Raw genomic sequence first — 22,756 nt, 5'->3', positions numbered from 1 at the left:
TACTTCAGATTTTCACTGCAGAGGTGGGACATTTTTGTCTGCATTTTGAGTGCTAAGTTATGATCACTGGCATCCAGGCCACATTCTTTCTAAGTCTCAAATTACATTAGCTGAAAGCTGGGGATTTGGTCCCGTTTCCACAGATACTCAGCTCAACAAGCCTCTGATAGAGATGTTGTGATGGAGCATCACAGAGTAAAATAGTTAAAATTGTCTTCTCTTTCTAGTGCTTCTGTGTGTCAGTTTTACAAAGCAGTTTTTTCTGTAAATTCGCAGTCTTCATAGTAATTAATTGTTAATTATTTAAGATTCAGTCAATTGACTTAATATTTTGTCAATGAAGATTTGATTGTCAGTCTCATAATCATGGTGGCTTTAGCCCCCTCAAGGGTCTCTGGATACCCTTAACTTAGTTTGTAGTCCTGGCTGGGAAGGGGTGTTGCTATCTATATGTAAATCCTGTAAGCTTTTCAGTGCACAGTCCACTTTCTGAAATTGCTTAAGTGGGGAATTGTGCAGGACAAGAACATGCAAATACCTCAGGGTTGTGTCTGTGAAATGAGGGACATGGTGACAACAGAAGGCTGCACTATTTAGCCAAGGACACGACTAAGAAGGGAGTGCTGGGCTGTATGTGGGGTGAGAACAGGACAGTGGGTACAGTACCACCTTCCCTAGCAGAGGACTGACACCAAGTCAGGAAGGCAGGTGACAGCAGGGAAGGCATGCACAAAAATGTTTCCATTAGTCAGAAAGAGTCAGGAACGTTTGGAAGGGGCTGGCTTGGACAATGATAAAGCCATGAAGAGGCCCACAGAGACAGTGAAGGCAAGCAGGTGCATTTCCAGTTATACACCATCCACAGTTACCTCCACTTCCATGAAATTCAGAGTTGATAGCCAGAGGTTTAAAAACACATTCAAAAAGAACTGGTCCTCTCTGTGTTGGCCCAAGTGCATCACCTCTCTTGGGGAGAACAGGAAAAACTGACACCAACCCCAGGCACAAACTCCTGTCCCAATAAGTGATTTAGTCCAACAGAAGATGCTGGAGTCCCCCCTTCTACATCCCTCTGTGAGGGCAGAGGGGACTTGACTTTCTTGAGCAGGCATTGGTGTGAACCTGTTGGCAGCACAGATCTCTGCCAGGAGGAGGGGACTAGAGAAAGGGACAATATTCTGTTTTCTTGGCAATGACCCCTCTTCCTCCTAAGCCAGAGGCAAATGTTAAAGGAGCAGCCCCAAGATGTTCCACAAAACTGCTTGTATCCTCCCTGTTTTGCCCACATCCCCCTGATCACTCACTGATCTAGTGGTGTGTGGAGCAGCACATGCACCAAGACCATGTGGCCAGTACATCAAGCAGGAGGGATCTAATCATGACAAGAAGTAGAGCAGTCAAACCAGGGATGAAGAAACCTCCTTTCACATGATGTGGGCTCTGCATAATTACCTTTCTTACCTCCAGTTGACCAGCTATGGGGTGGGTTGAATTTCTCAATCTTCAGTCATGTTTCCTTAGCTCAGCTCTCTGGGTAATATTGGCTCTTATTCCCACTGAAGATCACGTCTGGACATTTTTTTTAAATATCCCTTTTGGGATATGGAAACCATAATAAGTGGTGGCATCTGGTCTGCAGACCCTATCAGCAGAGAGCTGCTGTCAGCTTCACTTAGAGGAGCAGCAATACTCTGGAGTGCTTCCCATATTTAAGTGGATGATCTGAAGCACTGTGAAAACGACAAATGAAAGCTCAGCATCTCTCATCAGAGTATGTTCTGTATAGTGGGAGCTGGTGTGATCAAGAAGATAGTATTCCAATTACGAGCTCTGCTACTGACCTTGGGTGCATCCCATTGCCTGTCTGTGCCCCAGCATGGTCCCTTTTCTGTGTTATTTAACCAGGAGCTGTTTGAACAGGAGCAGCTTTTGGAAAGGGTGGTTTTTGGCAGTGGCACATCCTCTTCAAGAGTTTTCTTGCTCCTTAACTTGTGCCTTCCCTCCCATGGGTTTGCCCAGCTGATCTGTTCATACTTTACACAATTCAATGAAACACAGATTAAATTATCTGTCTGAGAATCCATGAGGGAGGGGTTTTAAACCCATATAATTTCAAGACTGATTTTAGATCATGGCCACACAGACAGTTACACACACTTAAGGAGTTGTACCCCAGGCATGGCTGGGGACAGGAGGGAGGAAGGAGACAGGAACCTCTCAAGCCAGACTAGGCCAGGCCAGTACCTTGGAGGGGCTGCAGCCTTGCTGTGAGCTTGTGCTGCTCTTACTGTTGCCTTGTAAGTGCCACAGACTGCTCTGTGCCAGCAGTGATGTTGGTATCCCCTTTCTACAGGCTGGGGAGTAGAGACCTGGGGAGAGACAGCAAAAAAGCAAATGCCAGGAGCCTGCTGTTGGCACTGTTGCCATTGTCACGTTGCCATAGCTAAACTCTTTTTAACTGGTTGTGTCAGCAGGGACCTGGAAATATTAATGGAGGATGATGAAAAAGCATCCGCTGGAGAGATGCAAACCAACTTTTCTGGCCTGACAACAGAGCCAGTTTGTATTTTGGGAGATTTGTTCCCTCTTCAGTCATTTTAGTACTGGCTGATGGTTTGTTATTGGAGCCAACTGTCATTCATTGCAAGGAGAATGCCCATCTGTCTCATGTGTTTGCTTGTAGTTGACACTGTTGGAATTGCACATTAGCAGTGTGACCTACGAGCATAAGTTCACAAGTGAAGCCTTTAAGAAGAAGCAGATTTTTCTCATAGGAGATTATTGTTTAGCATAAAATACATGCAGAACCTGAAATATGTTCCAGACACTGGCTTCCTGTATATACAAGCATCCCTATTCAGTCCTCACAACCTTCCTTTTTAAAGGAATCCAAGTCCATAAAAATTAAGTAAACCAAAAAAAAAAAAAATTCTTCCCAACAGGCTTCATTATGCATGGAAATAAGATGTCTTAGAAAGCCTGTTAAAAAAAATGTATCACAAATAGTATCACCATCAACAACCTGTCAACTACTCTGTCAAGTCGGAGGTTTTGCAGCAGACTGAGTCTGTCTGGAGAGAGATGCTGTCTGCAGAGGGGGGAAGGTGGGGTTGGACAGGCTGCCTGGATCAGCCAGGCCAGGCCCTTGTTAGCACTGGACAGCTGTGAGTGAGGGCATCCCAGAGCTGCCAAGTGAGAGCAACAGGCACTGCAGTCTTTTCAGGTCTCAAGTGCTCCAAAAGGCCTGATCATGAGTTCACTGAAAACAGATAGTATCTTTCCAGTGCCTTCAGTGGGCTCAGGATCATATGAGATGAAAAACAGAGGGAATACTCCTTTAATCCTCTAATCCCTTCCAAGTATTATGGTTTATAGCGGGTGATTTTCATCCAGATGAGCAATATGGTTTCTGTGTTGGCAGCATCTCCTTAAATAGCAGCAAATATGGATGTGGCCTACTTAGAAAGGAGTGTTTCTGGTCCCTGTGGATCACCTCATGTTTTATGGACACAAAAATGCCCTGTGAACAGCCGAGACTTGATAACCCAGACTGGTGTTGGCACGAGTGCAGTTACCCAATTTGCAATGTCTTAACTGATCAGTGCTTAGAGCCCATGAAACACAAGCACAGCCGTCCATGCTGACCAGTCACAAACCCTGCCTGCACTTTTCCTGAACTGTGGCAGACCCTGTTTGAACCTGGGCTCTCTGCTCAGTCTCATCTGTGTCAGGAACGGCAGGAAAGCTGCATCCGTGATGTTCAATGGAGTCTGCTTCTTCCCTTGCAGCTGCAATGCCGAGACTGCTGCCAAATCCCCCTCCAAGGGGCAGTGTGATCTGAGGGAAGCTGATCTCCCACCTCTGGAGGACAGCCAGCAGCCCACAGCGATGTCCATGGCAACAGAAACCTGGGAGGACAAGCCAAGCAATGAGACATCCAGTGACACTCCACCTGCAGGGAATGTAAGGGAGAGGAATTCCCCTCTTGTGCTTGTGTTCAGGATTTTTTCCTTGTTAGAAGCTGTGAAGGATCCCTTCATTGTAGGAACTGGGCAGGCTTGGAGATGGCAACCTGGGAAACTCCTGTGAGCAATTAAACACTGTTAGAAGCTTTAGAAGCTTTTTTTATTACACTCAGTAAAACAGGAGTGAGTTTTCTGCCTCTGCTTATGTGCCGCTGCATTTCATGCAGGGAGTTCAGCAATAACCCCTTCATGGCTTCCAGTGTGTCTGGGGGTTCAGACAGATTCCCTCCTAGTGCCCCCTTGGGCAAGCTGCTGGTGCAGATGGGGCACAGAGGCTGGACTTTCTGACCCTGCAGTGCTGACCCTGCTACTTTCACAGAGCAGCTGCAGGTCCCTGAGCATGCATAGCCAGGGCTGTGCTGTTGACATTTTCAGGCTTATTTGACAGCCGTGATCCAACCTCAGAGCTGCTGTACTCAGAGCTATACAACAGCAGAGGGAGAGGGGTCCTTACTTGTTAGGTTGAGCAAGACAGAGGGACTCAGGGGACAGATTTCTGAGTCATCATGTAGCAGAGCTACATTTACCATCCCTTTACTGATGAGTTTCCTTTTCCCTCCTTTGGCAACTGAAGTCCAGTGTCTGCAAAACCAGGTGCTGCTTTGAGCTCAGCCTTGCTCCAAACCCTTTCTTGCCTTTCTTGCAGACCCCCAGTCCTGCCTGTCGCCGATCCAGCTCCGACATTGTCCACGAGAGCACGGACGGTGCCAAGGCCCAGCGGGAGTGCCGGCTGCGGCCGCACTTCAGCGACCCGATGCCGGCAGACTCGGTGAAGAGGAAGCAGCTGGAGCTGAAGATCGCGGCTGCGGTGCGGCAGCACGCTCAGAAGCGCCGGCAGGAGCGAGACTGTGGTACACACACTGCACACTCGGGGGCTGATGGGCCAGATGCTGCGCCCTGCTGTGCTGCTGTAAATGTGGAGTAACTCTATAAAACTAGGGGAGGGAAGCATCCTGGGTTGTACCCAGGTGTGCAGGAAATCAGGATCTGCTCTGCTCTCTCCCTGACTGGTAGATGGCAGGGGAAGAGGCAGCCCAAATGAGTTCACAAGTATGGGCAGTGCAGAGATGCAGATCCCAGACTTCACGTGGGAGCTGTTTACTTCTGATTCTCACCAGTCTCAGCAGCAAAACAGGGGAGGCAGCTCACAGCCCTGCTTCACCAGAACCAGCCTGTCCCCCAGGGTTCCTGCCACTCATGGCTGTGCCAACAGGAGTTCCTTGGGAGAGCTCTGTGCAACTGGCAGTGCCTGTAACAATTTCTGTCTGTTCTCAGGTCCAGTGGTAGCAAAAGCCAACCTTGGCTATGGTGGCAGCTTTGATGAGACCCGACGCACCCCACGGGGCTCCCTCCGCTCCAGACGTCACTGGAGCAACGTCAGCAGTCTGAGCACGGACAGCGGGATTGTTGGCGTGAATGATGCCCGGGATGACCTGGATCCCACTGCGGCCACCCGGACCAAGTCAGCGGATGTGGAGAGGGCAGACAGTGGCATTGGCCAGATGCCAGCCAGGAAGTGGAGGAACAGGGCATCTGAAACGCTGAGCTCCCTGCAGGCCTGGGAAGCCCACCGTCCCTGCACCGACTGTGGAGAAAGGGACCTCCCGGTGGAGACAGATGTTCAGAACTGCAACCAGAGGCGGGCTGATCTCTGCGAGAAGTGCCGCAAGCGCAGGACGGAGCGCAAGGAGTCCGTGCTGGAGTTTGTCAACACGGAGGCCAGCTATGGAGAGGACCTGCGCATCATCAAAGAGGAGTTCTACCTCCCCATGCAGGCGGCTGGGCTGCTCAGCCAAGAGCAGCTCCAGGGCATCTTCAGCAACATCCAGGAGCTCATTGACCTCAATGAGAACTTCCTGGAGATACTTCAAGAAGAGATTGATCAGGCCTTTGATCAGGTATGGTGTTGCCTCTGCCCTCTAAAGGGGCAGACTGGAATAGGTTTTGTATTAGTGGGCAGCATGGTTGGAGCAGAGGAGGCAGGACTCCTGGGTTATGGTTAGCTATCAGCTATCTAGTCCCTTACTCTCTCAGCTATTCCTGTAGATTTCAGGAGCTCTGTGTTAGGTTGCAAGTTTTGGACTCACTGTGCTATGGTGATGCCACTGACATTAGCAATCTTGCTCATTTATCCCATTAACAGGTCTTAATGGTCCCATTATCAAAGTTAGTTTTAGGCCAGTTGGCCTGGATGCTGGTAAGAATGTGACTGTGGGGGCACAGAGCTCAGCATGCTCTGTCTCCCGGGCTGTGCTCTTGCAGCCCTGCACTGGCTGGCTTCATGCTGGCTTTGCTGTGTTTGCCTTGGCTTGCAGTTTACTGCAGCTTGGCTCTAGATTGTCTGTGGGGCCAGGCAGTGCAGGCTGCTCCTGCTCTACAGCTGTGTATGGCCACTTCTACTGATGCACCCTGCCTTGCATAAGGAGCTTTCCTGCCCCGCCAGCATGGGCACAATACCCCCTCTTAACTAAGAAGCTCACTTTGGCCTTCAGGCCCTTGTTCTGATGAGCTGGCTGAGACCACAGGAGGAGAGCAGACAGCTCTTTGCATGTGGAAGAGCGAGCAGTTAGACCAGCTTTCCTTCCCCTCCCTAGGCACTGACTCCCCCCAGACCTGCAGGAACTGCCTTTTGACTGGGAAGGGGGAGCCCAGCTCCACCTTTGGTCTGTGCTCAGCTGATCCCACAGCAGTTCATGCTGATAGGACTGAAGGCAGGCCCCGTGGCTGTGCTCTCCTGAGCTAACTGAGCAGGGCCCTTTGCTGCTTGCAGGGGGACGATGACCTGATGACCGTGTGCATCGGAGAAATATTCCTGGAATTTGTGAACATGCTACCAGCCTTTCAGACATACTGTCTTCAGCAGTCCTCCTCGGTGAATATGCTCAATGCTCTGGAGAAGGAGAAGGAGTTGCTCAGGTGAGAAAGGGGATGAGCCTATCCTGGCTTTGGGGACAGACAGGCAGCAGGCTGAGGGTGAAGCCTTTGCCAGCCCATCTAGATCAAAGTCTGATGCTAGTGTTCTTCAGTTATTGCTGCTCCCTCTTTGGGTGAGGACAGTCATTTATTCTCAAAAAATGTTCAATCCTTGGTATCTGCACTGGTATCAACCAGTTGGTCCCAGCTGTACTCTGTGTTTTGTGCTAGCAGTATCTGCCCAGTGACCACTGCACTGAACTGTCACCAAATAATACTCAGCTGAGATCAGCTCTCAGTCCCGTGCTGGAGCCCAGGTTGGACCTCCACTGCAGAAAGCCACTTTGTGGCACACATGACTGGAATTTGGTTCCCATTCCTAGCCTTGATCTATTGGGCAATGTCAGGCAAGTAATTTCTCTTCCCACTGCTCAGCCAAATTCTTGTTTAATATGCTTTGTAATCTAATGATGAAAGGCATTACAAGTTAATGCGGTCTGATATAAACTGATGTATCTGCCTCGTGTTTACGTCAGTATGTACCAGAGTAAGATCACACCCTTGCTATTTTATAATTTAATAGAAGACTGTTAGGATGTTATGTGCAAGTGTCCCAGGCACCTCATCAAGATTCTGCAGCTGAGCACAGCTGCAGAAATGGTTGTTAGTCTTTAATAAGACAGAATTCACAAGGTTGCTAAAAATGGGGGGGCTGCAGTGCCCAGCAGCTGTCAGCACCATGCTGTTCCTTTGCATTTAGGATTGCAGCATCTGCTGGCAGAACAACCACCATTTCATCCTGTCTTCTTAAATCCCTGCAGAATATTCCTCAATGTCTCCCAGAATGACAACACAGCCCTGCGGCGGATGAACCTGCGGTCCTTCCTGATGGCCCCTTTGCAAAGGGTCACCAAGTACCCGCTGCTGCTCAGCAGAATCATCAAGGCCACCACCGAGTACCACCCAGACCACGGCAGCCTGCGCGAGGCCAAGAGCCGCATCGAGTCCCACCTGGAGCACATCAACATGAAAACCAAGCAGGAGGGGAACACGTGGACCCTCCGATCCTTTCGCCAGGACAGCAAGAAGAAGAGGGAAGTCATCAACATCGAGATGAGAGAAACCGCCCTCAAAACTGTCGGTTGGCTGCGGGAGGAAACGCGGTTTGTGATGGAGGGGTCTCTGCAGCTGGCCCAACCCCCCGACGGCCAGTGGGTGAAGAAAGGCAGCAAGACCCTGAAGTTCCAGAACATGCAGGTCCTCCTGCTGGTGAACATGAAGCGTGTGTCCGAGTCCAGCCTGGAGTCAGCTGAGCCAGGGCCTGTGAAGGACGCAGTGCTGGTACTCATCAGGGACAAAAACAACGGGAAGTTCCATTTGCTCAGGGAGCCCTTGAGGCTGAGTAATTGCATCGTCTCCACTGATCCTGACTGCGACGACACCTTCGAACTCATTGAGATCAGGCGGGAGGCGTTTGTGTTCCGGGACAGCGACCGGGCACGGACTCACCACTGGTTCAGGCAGATCAGGCGCTACTCCAGGGAGCTGGGCTCCTGGAAGAAGCGGCGGAACGCGCTGCCCAACATCATGATCAGCACTCCTCACACCAGGCCCTGAGTCCTGCACCGGCAGGCTTGGCTTCACCAGTGCCGCATGCAAAGACCACCAAGAGCCCCGGTGCCTGAACTTGCTCCAGGGACAGCACAGGGAGGAGCCTGGACCCCAAAGACTCTTACTAGCACTGGAAGCAAATGCCACATCCTAGTGCTGAACTCCAACCTCTGGACTCACAATAGTTTGTGGCTCATGTACGTACAGAGATGGGCTCCACTCGAGGAGATCACTGAAGGATAATAATTTAACTTGTTAATGTTGCACTGCAGGAGAATGATGTATGATGCTTGCCATTGCATGGATCGTGTTGAAAGCCAGTCTTGACAATGAGAGAGGTTTCCACTATTGACTGTATTTCATCAGCATTAGGTAAAGTCCGGGTATTCAGCAAAATTAGGTGCAGTATTATGCAACAGAGGATGAAAGCTGGAAAAATTGTTTTCCACCACTACTCCTAAGGACTGTGTTTCATTATTCACCTCTGTATATTCAGTCAAAATACTTGTTTTAAAAGAAAGGCCTTTCATCTTTAATCCAAATCAAGTAGGTGTCAATTTGCTCAGATTCAGCTGCATGCACACAGCCAAAAAAAACCCCAAAAAACAAGAAAGAGTAAAAAAAAAAAGAGCAAACGCATAAACCCCACATATGTGTAGAACCTGTGGAAGAGCAGCACACTCCCAGTGAGAGTCTGTTGTTTAACTGACTTATGGACTGGAACATAATGCTGCATCTGAAATATCTCAGAAGTATATGTAAATACAGCTCTGCTACCACTGATAGTGAATTTAAGAGTTTGCAATTATTTAAATTATGTAATCTAGTGTATTTCAAAATTTAATTGAAAGGAACAATTTACATTGTACTGTAGAGTAACATAAAATGTTTTAATAATTATGTTTCAATTACTTTAGGTGGCTATTTTTTAATATTTGTATTATGGAGAATGTGTTTCACTTCATATGGGTGACATTCAGATGAGCAATGTGCCTACATCTGCACAGTGGATCCCCTGAACAGAATTCAGGGCTACTCCAAATGAGACTGGGTGAGTGGTACAAACTTGCTACGCAAATTCTCACTAGACAACAACAGATTGGCACAAACCCTTTTGCTCTGGAGCCAAAACTGAGGCCACAAATAACTGCCCCATAGGCAGCCTCTCTCATTTGCTCAGCAGGGAAATGACTCGAAGCTGAACAATGGTAAAAAAGCAAACAGGGTTTAACCTTTTCAGCCTGACATTAACACTGACCGCTGCTTTGCAAAATGTCACGCTGTGACTTACTCAGCAAAGGCCAGATTTCAGCCTAGAGGCTAAACTAAAGGAGCCTAAGTTTTGGTCCATGGATCTGGGAGGACAGCCTGTAAATATTCTTTTAGGCCCACAGGGTAAAGACAAAGCCAATTAGTGTTATTCACTACCAACAAAATATTTTTGTTACAGGCATTTATTTCAGAGGAGGATTCACACAAGCACATTTATGTATTTCTCCAGAAATCAACCAGTATCAAAGGTCACCACCACTGAAGGCAGACAGAAGACATCTTCACAAAGGTATCCCTAGTCTTGTAAAGTCACCACTGACCCAGTATTTGAGCAAGCCTCAAACTGTGCCCTGTGCTTTGTCCTCTGGCCTCCGCTGCCAGGGCTTGTTGCACTGTTCCAGGCACTGCGGCAGACACCAGTGATGTGTGCCTACTGGCTGTATTTTCTCTCATTCTGCACCAACCAGCATTTTAGTGCTTCATCTTGTCCTTGAGGAAATGGGAAGATTTGCATCATCTGGAGGGTACCCAAGACATGAGCGTGGCCGCACACAGCTGAGCTCTGTAGCAAGCAAGAGCTGTCAAAGTGATTGTCAGGGCAGCAGCCTGGCTCCCTCAGGTGAGCTGGAATTCCCTCCAGCTTTTTCTAATCACTAGACAATAAACTGTTCCCTCAAAACATGCACTGAGCAGCCAGTGAAGAGCATGAGGCATCGCTTTTGGTTTGCCATTTGTTTTTCACAGAGACAGATGCTTGAGCAGAGCAGCTGCTGGAGGAGGATTTCTCTTATGCTGTTGTGACAGATCTCATTTATGAGCCTTCAAGCCCCATTCACCTCACATGCAAAAAACAATAGCTTGTAGCACCTTTGTCTTCTCTCCAAGACCACAATGGCACAGCCACCTTCTCTTCATTTCTCTGGGGCACCACTGACAAGAGAAGGCATAAGTACAGTAACAGCCCAATTTATCCAAACAGTGAGTGGTTTTCACAGCCACAAAGCTCTACTTGCTGGAAAGTTTTCAATTACTTTCCATGACAGTGATTTTCTTCACCTCAATTCATGCTTGAAACTACTAGTGGACCATTTGTACAGTCATATCTTTAAATCAAGATACCTTTAGCCAGCCTGGCTGTTCAAGAAGGTTAGAGAACAATAAGTACGTGAAAGGTCTGATATTTAGCATCAATCTTATGTTTGGCTGATTGTTCAGTTTGTCAGATTCTGGGTTTTTCTAGGTATCACAGGAAGCACCTGCCTGCCAGGCTCCTGTAATCATGGCCTATTTCCTCTGAAGCAAACTCTCCCCAGAAGAAGGTCCATGAATAATCTCCGGGTATTGAGTTATGAGCAGGACGTGTGCTTGGTGCTGTAGCCCTGTTCTAAAGAACCTGTTGTACTTTCTGTTCTAAGGAACAGTAAGTACAAGCCCTTTGATCTGGGACAGCTATGGGAAGCGACAGTGGGATTGCTGAACCTGTCAGACTGGACAGTGATTGTGCTTCCAGCACACACTACTTTTATGTACCTGGTGTGTGCAGCTGCTCACCTGCCTGTAAATTACAGGTGTTGAAAGGGGACATGAGCAGGGAACAATCCCTGTGGCCCTGTGAGTGCCTGTGGTGTGGGGTGAGGCAGCAGAGGAAGGGCAGGAGTGTCAGTACACTGACAAGGCAGTAGATTTCCATAATCCTCAGGCACCCTTCTGAATGAGATGATCCCTCTCCTGGAAGTTCCAGGTCTTTCAGTATCACATGTACACATCTTACTTGGCAGACTTGGAGATTAGTTGCGCTGTATTTTTCCATTTCTGATTAGCAAACTGACAAAATGCTATTATAACCCCGGGTACTTGGAACAGGGTTGTCTGCAAGCCAAGAAAGCAATTATTTGTTCCAAGCTTGCCGTCCTCCTAGGTCTCTGTAATATTTTTATGCCTTTCATTGTCATGACTGACAATACTAAGATTACTTTTCAAGACTCCTGCCCACTGAACTTACCCAAGTAGTACAAGCAGACCTTTCTGGAAGTACTTCTTGTCAGGGGAAAAAAGAAAAAGTTGGTTACTCCCTTGATTTACCAGAACTCATAAATGACCTTTAAAAAGGATTTTGTATAAGACTTACTGGTCATTTACCAGGAAAACAACAAAAGACAGTCTTTATTTTTAGAGTCCATGTAGTTTTGAATTCTAAAGGCAGACACAGAAGACAACAAAACACTGGACTAAGAGCCCTCTATGACCTCAAGTCCCAAGGAAAGAAGGAATAGCTCCTTTATGAGTCACGAGGCTGGGTGGGAAAGCCTGAAGAAAACATGTGGAGATGAAGAGCAAATACCTCAGAGGGCAGACACTTCTGCTTTAGTGAATAGAGATCCTCTCCTTCATGGTGTCCTTGTACTTTCCTGGTTGTCATTGAAAGAAGTGCAGATGGGGAAGAGGTGCTCAGTGTGGATCTCACATTTGATCAAGAACACATCTGAGAGAGAAAACCAGCTTTGGTCTGGCAGCAAGCAGTTGTCATTGGAGACTAAGATTGACCTCAGCATACACCAAATCCTGAAAAAAACTCTTGAGATCATCTCAGATCTCCTGACTTTGCTGCATGTGAATTTATAATGCAACAGAATTCCCAGAAATATTTTTCCCCCCAGCAGGAGATTCTGGTGAATCTTGCACTGTCCTGCTTTTTCCTGACATGTTCAAAAGGAAAAAAATTAAATCTTCTAGCACCGTGTCAAAGATCCCTTCAGGGCTCATGGATGAGGCAGCTGTAACTCATTTTGTGATCTCTCATGTGTGTGCTGAGGAACTGGGTAAGATTTAACTAGGCTGACATTCTCTGACTTGAAACTGGAAAAGCCTGGAACTGAAAGCAACAGAGGAAACTGTCCTCCCAGAGATCAGATAAATATTCAAAGCTCTCTCTGTCATTGAGTGACCTGTCACTACAGTGGAGTATGGAGGAGCAAAATGTCTTACTGATCAGGCAGATGAGGGAACTGCCTTATTTCTCACATGCTGCTGCAGAGGAGCAATCTGATCAGACATAGGTACAAGCAACGAAGAAAAAGGAAGTTTTGACAGTAACACTGTACAGTCAAAAAGCTCCAGGCAAGCCCTGAGGGCACTCATTAGAAAAGAATAGACCTCCCCTGGGAAGGTGAAGGTGATCCCCTAAGGAAAACCTTTCTACAACATGATGGAAAGGTTGAGTGATGGGAACTGAGTTCCTGTTCTTCAGCAGAGATGGAACAACACTTTGGGGCAATCGAAACACAGGCAGAGCATCCTTCAGCACTGGTCTCTGCCCAGGCCTGACTGGGAGCAGTTACACAGCTGGAAAGAGTTGAAAAGATGGCATTAGGCTCTAGATCCATTAGCAAGGATTAACATCATAATTTCCAGCTCAAATCCTGCTCCAGTGTGATCTCCACCAGTGCAGGCTTTGCATCCCTGAGAAATTATCTCAGCTGCAATTGAGAAGACCCAGCCTGCAAACAGGCCTCTCAGGGAAGGTTCTCTGCATGGAATCAGGCAAAGGATTTGTTTGCACTGGAGGCCCAGGTGGCTTGAAGCCTTCCCTCCTAGGACAGGAACTTCCCTTGCAGTGCCAGTCACATCCCTGGGAAGACTTGCAGGGGAGCAGAGCACCTTGCAAAGCTGAGGCTCTTACATTTTCCCTAGGTTACACGTTTGTACACCCAGAGTGTGAATGTGCAGGTGAACAAGCACTCAGACAAGGAGTGTATTCCTCCTTTCAAGAAAGGGCTGGTTTTCACACAGCCATGTTCCCCTTGGGCAGGGCAAGCCCCCAGGGCTGACAAACCAATGGGACCCAGGAGTGCCAGTTTGAAGTGACAATAAACAGGCAATGAAGCCTGCAAGGAGATGCCCATCTTACCTAACTCATGCCTGACCCACAACACACAGACAGGAGGTATAAAACAGGAGTCTTCCTTTTGAAATCCAAACACTTGTTTCACAGCACTCTCTGAATTCAGCAGGGAGGAGACTCTGAACACCCCCTACACTCTTTAGTAGAGCTGCACCCTGCATCCAGTGCAGCTCTCTGTATTAGAGCTGCATCCTGTGACAGTACTTGAACAAGAGAAGATGGACTGCAGATGGGTGACAGGTCAGGATCCACAGACCCCCAGCATCATCCACATTCACTTTCTGCTCCCCTTAAGTGCCTTGGCGTGTAATGATCTTGCTGGCTGAAAAACCTGAGTGAGGCTCTGTAGGTCATTCAGTTTACAGTGAAATGAAGGCAAATTATTTGTTCAGAGAGAAGATCCTTGGCAATCCTCTCAAAATGGGAAGCAGTTAAATTACTGCAAGAAAAATCAAACCATTTTTTTCTCTGAGCTGTAACCACACCGTGTTACAGCTCAGAGAATACTGAAAGCTGGCACTGCAGGGAGAGGAAGCAGCCTCCTTCCAACACACTGGCACAGCATGAAGGGGACTGTGTGATGCACCACGTCAGGAGCAAACACTGCTGAAAAATAAAGATTGTTTCAGTTAAGTCAGTTCCTTGATCCAGCTCACTGCACAAAGATGTTTGCTGGCACCAGGAAAGGGCAGCCTGGAGGTGATCAGTGTCCTCTGACAAGTGCCAGTTTGAAGAGGTGGCTGGGCTGGCTGCAGTTAATCAATTCCAGCAGGCAGAGCCCAGTTCAAGAGCCAGCCCCAAGGTCTATTGTGCATCCTGCTCACCCCTGCTTCCCAAACTGTTTCAGGTCAGCACTTTCATTGATCTGCTGGGCTTCAACAGGCAGGGCTATAAATAAAGAGCTATTAATCAACTATTTAAGTACCCTTTTTACTGAAATAAAGAAAACCCACAGAAATGACATCAAGATGTGAAAAGTCCAAACAAACAAGTTAGTGAATACAAAGACATCCAAGAGAGCACTCCCAGGAACACACTTGAGGCTGAAGTGGCTGAGGGAACAGCCTGCTGGTGTTGAGTCAGACTCTCCAGTGCTCTGCGCTCACTCCCCTCCCAGCTGCCAGCACACACTGCGCATCCATTCAGTACCAACAGGAGTCACTTGTTCAGAGTTCAAGTGCATCTGATTCACCATGAGCCAGCAAGCTTCTGCAGTCCACTGCCATTCCCTGCTCCCCCCTCCCCACTCAACTCCTTCTGGGTTTTCCCTTCTTCCCTCTACTCCCAGCTGTGGGACAGGAACACAACTTGCCATTTAGATAAAATGGTACGTTTTACCATTACAGAGAAATGTGCAGATTCCTTGTCAAGGTCACAAGGTCCTACAGGATCCTGTGTCAGGAAGCAGACCTGCTGCATGACCAAATGCAACTGGAGCACCTGGGATGCAAGCCAGTGCAAAGCCTTAACCAGCAGCTGCCCTGACACGTGGCCTCACGTGCCAGGAGCCCTCTAACCTAAGACACACCAAACTGATGCTCGGGTAACCCTTCTCTATTCCCCTGCTCCCACGAATTCCTGTGTGACCTTGATGTGCACAGCTGTGTCTGCACAGCCTTAGGGTGTTGGTTCAGCCCCCATCTCTGGTTTGGGCAGCAAAACTGGCTTAAACTCCTTCCTTCCTCCCACTGCCACAGTGTTAAGAAATGAGCAAACACTGGCACAGGGCAAGAACAAAGAAATACTTTGAAAGCTGTTACATTGCTGCAGGGCTCAGGAAGTTACACCCTCATTTTCTTCAGCTGTGAAAGGGGGATATTGCCATCTCCCCGTGCTAAGTGACAGAAGATACAAAGGATGAGGACAAACATGAAAGATTAGGAGACGCACTTAGAATAGTCTTGCCACTTCTTGGGTTGGTAAGGATAAACTCCATCGCTCTCCTGTTTTTATTGGTGAAATTGCTCAAAGTTTAAAAAAAAATTAAAGCCTATGAAATCTGTTTGCAGCTTGACTTTGCACTTGGCAGTGTTTAGAAGTGTGCCACTGAACAACTACAGCCAAGGGGAGGAACTCCATTATTGTCCAAGGACAGCTGAAGGATGAACTGAAATGCTGGTATTCAGGAGAGGTTCCCAGCAAGGGAAGCAAATAACAGCAGATGATCAGACAACAGGCAGAGGTACCAAGTGGCCATAATCAAAGAACAGCTTTTATTGGCCAAAATAACCAAGAAACCATTTTCTTCCAAAAAACAACAACTCCCTAACTCAGTGGTAAATCTTCACTAAGGAACCAAAACGCAAACAAACTCTGCATAAACTTGACTGTTCCCATTCATCCTCTGAAGTATTCCTCCTCCAAAGTCAGCTGTTCTCCTTAACCCCCTGTATCACCAGAAGTAGGAGAATGGTAAAACTCAGTCATTTAGGACAAAAGAACAAACACATGGGGAGGCATGAGTCTGTCCACTTACACACATGAAAGAGGCTGTTGGTGTTTGCAAGCATCTTACATCCTTACCTGAAAGCAGGAACTTCCCCGTTTCTGGAGATACAAACATTTTACTACACAAACTATAGTTTTGGGGTGGTTTTTTGTTTTTAATCCCAGGATACAGGTACAGCTGTGGTGTGTACAGGTTGTTACAACTCAGACACCACCTGCAGTTTGTCAGTTTACACTTCTCTATTCAGAAAACTTGGAAGTTAAAAAAACATAAAAATTGGTTACTCTGAGTTCTCAAGGCAAATCATCATTTTAAACTCTGCATTTACTCATGCCAGTAAAACAAATACCAGACAGAGAAAGAAGGTATCTAAGAAAACCTTGCTTTCTCTGGTAACTGAAATCATGGTGGGGAAAAAAAAACAAACACGAGAGAGAGAGAGAGAGAAGAGATATGTCAGGGTGAAAGACACCAGTTCCAATAGAGGAATTCTCAGAAATATTTTCACTAATTTCTCAATTACAGGGTGTACATTATGAGAAACCATTAAAAAAGAGATCTGGTTCATAAACAGTTATGCAAATTTGTTCAACTTATATAGGTGAAAATTTAAGAAACAAAAAGGAAAAAAAAAAGTGTCTTAAAAAAAGGTCTGTATTTACACACTGTGGTTCTTAGAAGATCCCATGTGTCTGCACTGAGCTGAGTGCTGTGCACACACTTCTGAGGGTGTGTGAGCAGACAGCCACAGAACTTCCCAGACAGCAGGGAAGCAACACTACAGAACTAATGGGAATCTCAGCTCATGGGAGTTACTGACTTCTATTGCTGCTGTGCAGAGAACGGCACCGTATGTTTGACAGAGGAATTCCACTGGAAACAGTCTCCTGTCCTAATCTAGACATGATTTTACAAAACATCTAACACCTGTACTACACCTTTTGTAAGAAAATAGAGAGCAGCTTTGAGCTGCAGTTCTTCTAAACTACTGTAGGAAGGCTTCTCTAGGTACTTCCTAAATTGGCAGCCATCTGAGGTAATCAGTGATGCTGTTCCAACGAGCACCCTCACTTCTCCCCGCCTGCACCAACTGTTGCCTCCTTATTGAGTCCTCTGATGGACAGGTCATAAACCACTTCCTCAATTTTCTTGACATCGTACTTCAGGCCATCGTAGCGTTTCCTCAGGGAGTCATTCTTCAGGTTGAGGAGGCGGAAGCCGGAATCCAGCTCGTTGATAAAGGTTGAGATGCGGAGAGGGCGAGAGTAGTCCCCAGCTGTGACACTGTTCACTGCCAGCCTGGCCTGTGAGAGGAGACACCAGGGAGCACAGCACCCACATCACATCACAGCCCCCATCAGTTACTGGACCAACGAAGCACCTGTGTTCCTGGCAGTCAGATTATTTGTACTTAGCTCTACCTTTTTGTTGAGCACAGTTCTGGATTTTCAATCAAATGACTAGTTTAAATCTTAAAAGTATCACTGAGGAACATGCAGAGAAGCTTCTTGCTACAAGTTCAGATCAAGGTGTTGTGTATCATAACTGCCAGGAACAACTCAGGAAAGCTAAAAAACACATTACTTCGGTTTTCAAGGTCAGTTTCAAACTAAATGCATGCATACATTTCTTTCTTACCAGCTCACTGGCCAGAGTTAATACACCAGAAAGATAATCTTCAATGTCCAGGTGAAAGCCCCGTTCTCGATCAGCTTCAACTGAGACAAAAACAGCAGTGATGAGGTGGAGCTGAGCATGAGCAAACCCAGCCACCTTAAATTGCATTTGTTTACTGGTGCTAATTTGAAATATCAAATTTATGAAATACTATTACATAATAAAAGCAAGCCCTTTCCTGTATATGATGTAATTACAGCCTCTCTGTTCTTGATTCAGCATCTTGTACATCCTCAACTGTACATCCAACAGAGTAACTGGATTTACATCTATATACAGGATGTATTTTCCTTACTTTTTTCAAATCTTTTGGTCTGTGAAGATACAATTCTTTTATGGCAAAGAATTTAATCTGTTTCACACACTTTTTAAATACCAAAAGCAAGAAGTTAGAGAAACAAGCTCTCATCTTTGTGTTATGGTTTTGGTGCATTTACTTACTTTGAATGAATGACCTTCATTGATGAAGAACTTATTAATGAACAAGTACTTTTGTTAACATTAGGTTTGCCAATTTCCGTCCTCTGAGAATTTCTTGTTGATATAATGAAATCAAATACCAGATAAACTCTGGAACTGATTTCTCAGGAAGAAATTAAGTTCTGCCATTTCCCTGTACCTCTAAAAGCTACAATGTCTAAGGTCACAAGCATTTTCCCTTCAGTTACAACATTAACTTACTCCCCAGTATTTCTGCAACAGCTTCTCGGGTCACTAATGTTTCTGACTCCAGGTAGACTACAAATGCTGCCAGGAACACCAGCCGCTGCAGCACAAACCTCCAGTGCTCATGAAACCTACAGAAGAAACACCAGGTCAAGGTATAAATAATTAATGTTTAATACTGGAGCGTTAGGCAACAAGCACACATTCAGTGTGTGTTGTGTTTTCTGCCTTAACACATGCACTTTGCAGTAGTTTTGGTTTATCAGAATGACACCAGCTACAAGACATCTCCTTGGTACTCCAGAACTCACACCCAGGTTACCACACCAGACACTGACATTTGCTCACCCCTCCCACACACCTCCTCAGCTCCCACACTTTTCCAGGCTGTGCTGCCCACAGACAGCCAGAGCTTTCCCTCAGCAGATCTGAGCTGACAAGATTCTTGTTGTTTGAAATGTTCTTGCCAGGCACTGTCCTCTTCTGGCAGCAACAGAACACAAAGGTGACAACTTCATTTAGTGTCTGCAGAACCAAACAGCCATTTCCTGACAGATTTAGAGCTCTGCTTCCAGGAACGCCCCAAACTAAACAACTTAACTGAAATTAATGGAGCAGCAAATGCCCTGATCCCAGATACAAGGGCAGCTCCAGCAGAACACCAACTTCTTAAGCTTCCCTTTTTCTTTTTAAAGAAAATGTCTAGAAAAATAATCAATACTGACTATTTTTGGTGAAAAGTTACAGTGCTAGAGCAAAAGCATATTTTATCTATACTGATAAAAACCTCACACTTGTCTACCACAATTTACTTTTCAAAGAGAAAGAAGCATTCAACCTATCAACCTTTACATCATTATTCCAAACAATGATGCCAAACGCCCAAGCAATTCCCATATATATCTGTGTCTGGCTGTGTGTGATCCTGCACACCTGTAATACTGATCAGCAGGAAACTTGGTCTTCAGAGACTCCATCTGTGTCCTCACTGTACCAAAGTGCTCACGAGCCTTCTGACACTTCTTTGGAACTGAAAAAGAAACAGCACAGCACTTGGGGAATGAATACACTCAGGAAATGGATATCTGACAGGCAGCAAAGGTTTGTAAACAGAGTTTCCCAGTGCAGACCATGTTATTTACACTTCTTTCTTGTTCAAGACACTTGGAATCAGTCTGAGAAGTATTCCTGGTGACATGATGAGCCATAGAGGTAAAGCAGAAAGACTCTGGAATTCCAGGCTCTCTGATCTGCTCTGGGCCTTTGTTTTGAGCTTGAGCCAAGAAGTCCCAGCAACAGCCAGATCCCAAGCAATGGAACAGCACTGCATGCAGCAGCTGGCCCCAGAGGAAGCACACACCAAGCACTGCTGCCAGACAACTCTCACAGTCAAAGGAAAAACAACTTTTCTTTCTCTATATTAAAATCTTACCCTATTTTTTTCTAATCCATCAGAATTTGGTTACATGAGGTGCAACACCCCTTCAGGAAGCTGCATTTCCTGCTTTTTACGGTGTATTTGCAGAGCCTGGGCTCCAGCCTGCCCAGTGTGCTGTGTTACAGCTCTGCAGAGAAAGGCTCTCTCGTTCCTGCAGCAGCCACTGCCACCTCCCGTTCGCCGACAGAGTTACAGCCCCAGCGCCGAGCCGAGGGCCCCAGGCACAGCCTCCCTGCAGCCCTCCCACAGCCTGGGCACAGCCCCGGGAAGGACAAAGAGCAGCCTGACAGGCCCTCCTGCACCTTCACCTGCAGAAGCCAGGGCTAGTCACAAAAGCTACGTCTGACAGTGTGATGGTTTTTAGCAAACAACACCTCCTAGGAGTCACTCAAGTGTGATTATAAAACTTCTGTTAATAACACGTAATTTCTGTTAAAAAAAAAAATAAAAGAGAGGGAGAATGACATGCAAAAAATGAAAGCTTCAGGAAGCAGAATGTGGGAGTGCCCCATGTGGCAGCCAGGAGGAAAGAGCTGAGTGAAGCTCACTGAGAGCTGCAGGGCTGCCTCAGCCACGTGAACATTGTGTGCCTGGGGGAACAGAGTAAGGGACACATTCGTGCTGGATTCTGCCAGAGACAAAAAGAAGGCTCAGACACAATCCCCACATTCAGACTACCCTTGCACATCCCCAGGTGCCAGCTCTGTGTTCTGCAGCTGCAGAGCAAGGACAGAGTTGGCTCTCGGGCTGGCACCCAGCCTGGCAGCAGGATGCAGCACACGCTGCCCTGCCCGGCCTCCTGAGCAGCTCTCCAGCTCCATCTGGCACAGGCAGCCCAGAAGCCTCTCCAAGATGGCATTTTAAAAGCCACTGGCTGGCAGGGGAAGCTGTCCTCCATCAAACTCCCAAGTGTCCATGGTTTTATCAACAGAGCTGAGTTTGAGGACAAATTCACAGGTCTGCTATCACAAGTTAACTCGTGACCTATTAGGCATGAACTCATTACTTTTGTAATAATCATGAGGCTTGGAGTTTTTTGTCTGATTGGTTTTTAGTCTGTTTGTAGTTTTGTTTTGGTTTTTTTTCATTTTTTTAGTTGGTTTTGTTCTTTTTTTCCCCTTTAACTATTCCAATTCTCTTCTCAGACTCCTCAAGTTCTATGACTGGGTCTCTCCAGGAATTAAAAGCCAAGTGAAAATACACTGAGTTGAACATGGGCCTCTACAGTTAGATGCTTGACAATGACTCTAAAGTTGTTCCCCATGGATTTTCCCAGGTTAGAGAACGGAGCTTGTGCAAATGACCACCCAGCAGCTCTGGCTCCCAGCACTGCTGGGTCTCCCAGCAGATGGAACTTGCACTGGCTGCACAGCCCAAACCTGTGGTGCTGCTACTGCTGAACACAGACCCTCTCTGGGAGCAGAGCAAGCCCAGGCCTCCAGCCCCAGCCCCTCCTCAGGCTGGAAACAACCACCAGCCCTGCAAGGGAGCAAAGCAGCACCTGGGCAGGCTGGCTCTGCTTCCCTCCACAGGGTGGCTTGCACAAATTCCTCTCGAGAGTTCCCAGCAAAGTCAGAATGGCTGCTGCTTCTCACAAGATATTCACTGACTGGAAAACCCCCAGCTCTTAAGGGACACATTTCAGTTAATTCCAGTAGCTTCCCCAGTAAGCTGGGACAGGAGGGGGCAGAAAGGGCAGAAGTGACACCCGGGCCTGCAGAGCTGCTCTCGTGGCCTGAGGAAAGGGGCTGGCCCAGAAACATCCTGTGCACACCTGAGGAGCCTGGAGCCAGGCTGATGCCAACCCAGACCTCCAGAGCTGCAGAACAGTTCCTGCTGTCACCCAAGCAGACATCAAGGGCAGGTCCTGCTGCTCCAGCCCTTGCAAATTCTTTCACATTTCGCAGATTTTGTACACACAGAGAGAACCTGTTTTGTACAACCCAGACTGAAGTGTGCTCCCCCCCATCCCAGCCCATCCTCAATACCCCCTCAGTGCTCAGGACCACAGCTTTTTGGGGTGTGGGGTGAAGAGACGAGATGGGAACACTGATCAAAAGCCCAACAAGTGATGGTAACACATCCTGTGTGCAAGCCACCGACAGGGACAGCCAGGAGCCAGCTCAGCGGCCCGGGACGTGAACTCCTGGGAAAGAACACACTGCTCTGCATGGAGACAGAAAAGCACCACGCTAGGGAGGGACAGAACGGTGTCCACAACGCTGAGCGGCAGCTTTGCTACTTGTCTGGCTTTAAACCTCCCGGCTGCGCCCTCCTCCTCCCGGGACAGCGCGGAACTCACTGTGCTGGAAGCCGGGCCCCTGGTGCACGCCCTGCAGCAGCGTCAGGATCTCCCGCGCCGTCTGCTCCAGCGCCTGCACCACCTTCCGGATCTCCTGCGGGCACAGCGCGCCGTCAGCCGAGCCACCGCCCGGCCCGTGCCCGCCCCCCGTCCCGTCCCGTCCCGTCCCGTCCCGTCCCGTCCCGTCCCGTCCCGTCCCGGCCGGCACCTCTCGGATGTCCTGGTCCTGGCCGAGCGCTCCCTGCAGCGCCGCGAACATCTCGCTCACCGACATGGTGCCTCCCGCCCGCCCGGGGCCTTCCGCGCCGCCGGCGCGCCGCCCGCCCGCCCGCGCCGGGCTGCCCCAAGCAGCGCCTGAGCGGCCGGAGGGGCGGCCGGCGGGTGCCCAGAGCGCGCTGGCGGCCCCGGGGCGCTGCCGCCGCTCCCAGGGCGGGCGCTGCCGCCCGGCGCTGCCCGTGTCCCAGCCGCCCTCCCGCCCCGCCGGGCCCGCGCGCCCCGTTGC

At 48.1% G+C, this 22,756-nt stretch overlaps 2 protein-coding genes across 21 annotated transcripts in view; one reads left to right on the top strand and one right to left on the bottom strand.

The window, feature by feature from the left end:
* LOC135309103 (uncharacterized) overlaps positions 1-22,223 on the top strand; it is a 58,228-nt gene extending 36,005 nt beyond the window's left edge. For 5 of the 20 annotated variants that reach the window (XR_010369432.1, XR_010369415.1, XR_010369421.1 and 2 more), the window contains 7 exons: positions 3,789-3,963; positions 4,672-4,876; positions 5,301-5,923; positions 6,796-6,941; positions 7,760-8,921; positions 9,467-9,600; positions 10,000-10,506. Coding sequence is in view for 1 of the 20 variants with exons in the window: in XM_064434990.1 (XP_064291060.1) it covers positions 3,789-3,963; positions 4,672-4,876; positions 5,301-5,923; positions 6,796-6,941; positions 7,760-8,555 (1,945 nt within the window). In the remaining 19 variants the exon portion in view is untranslated. The other 15 variants (XR_010369433.1, XR_010369429.1, XR_010369430.1 and 12 more) reach the window with 13 other exon arrangements.
* TSN (translin) lies at positions 15,917-22,695 on the bottom strand. The gene is made up of 6 exons (XM_064434993.1): positions 22,463-22,695; positions 22,255-22,348; positions 19,448-19,544; positions 18,530-18,645; positions 17,810-17,889; positions 15,917-17,475 (listed from the first exon to the last, which is right to left on the bottom strand). Exons 1-6 carry the CDS (start codon positions 22,526-22,528, stop codon positions 17,239-17,241), a joined length of 690 nt encoding a protein of 229 aa, XP_064291063.1. The 5' UTR covers positions 22,529-22,695; the 3' UTR covers positions 15,917-17,238.
* Positions 22,696-22,756: the final 61 nt, after the last annotated feature.

Source organism: Passer domesticus, chromosome 10 (assembly GCF_036417665.1).
Source record: "Passer domesticus isolate bPasDom1 chromosome 10, bPasDom1.hap1, whole genome shotgun sequence".
In the NCBI taxonomy this organism is placed as follows: Eukaryota; Metazoa; Chordata; class Aves; order Passeriformes; family Passeridae; genus Passer; species Passer domesticus.
The sequence above is the reverse complement of the archived record's forward strand: the minus strand, read 5'-3'. Positions and strand labels throughout refer to the sequence as shown.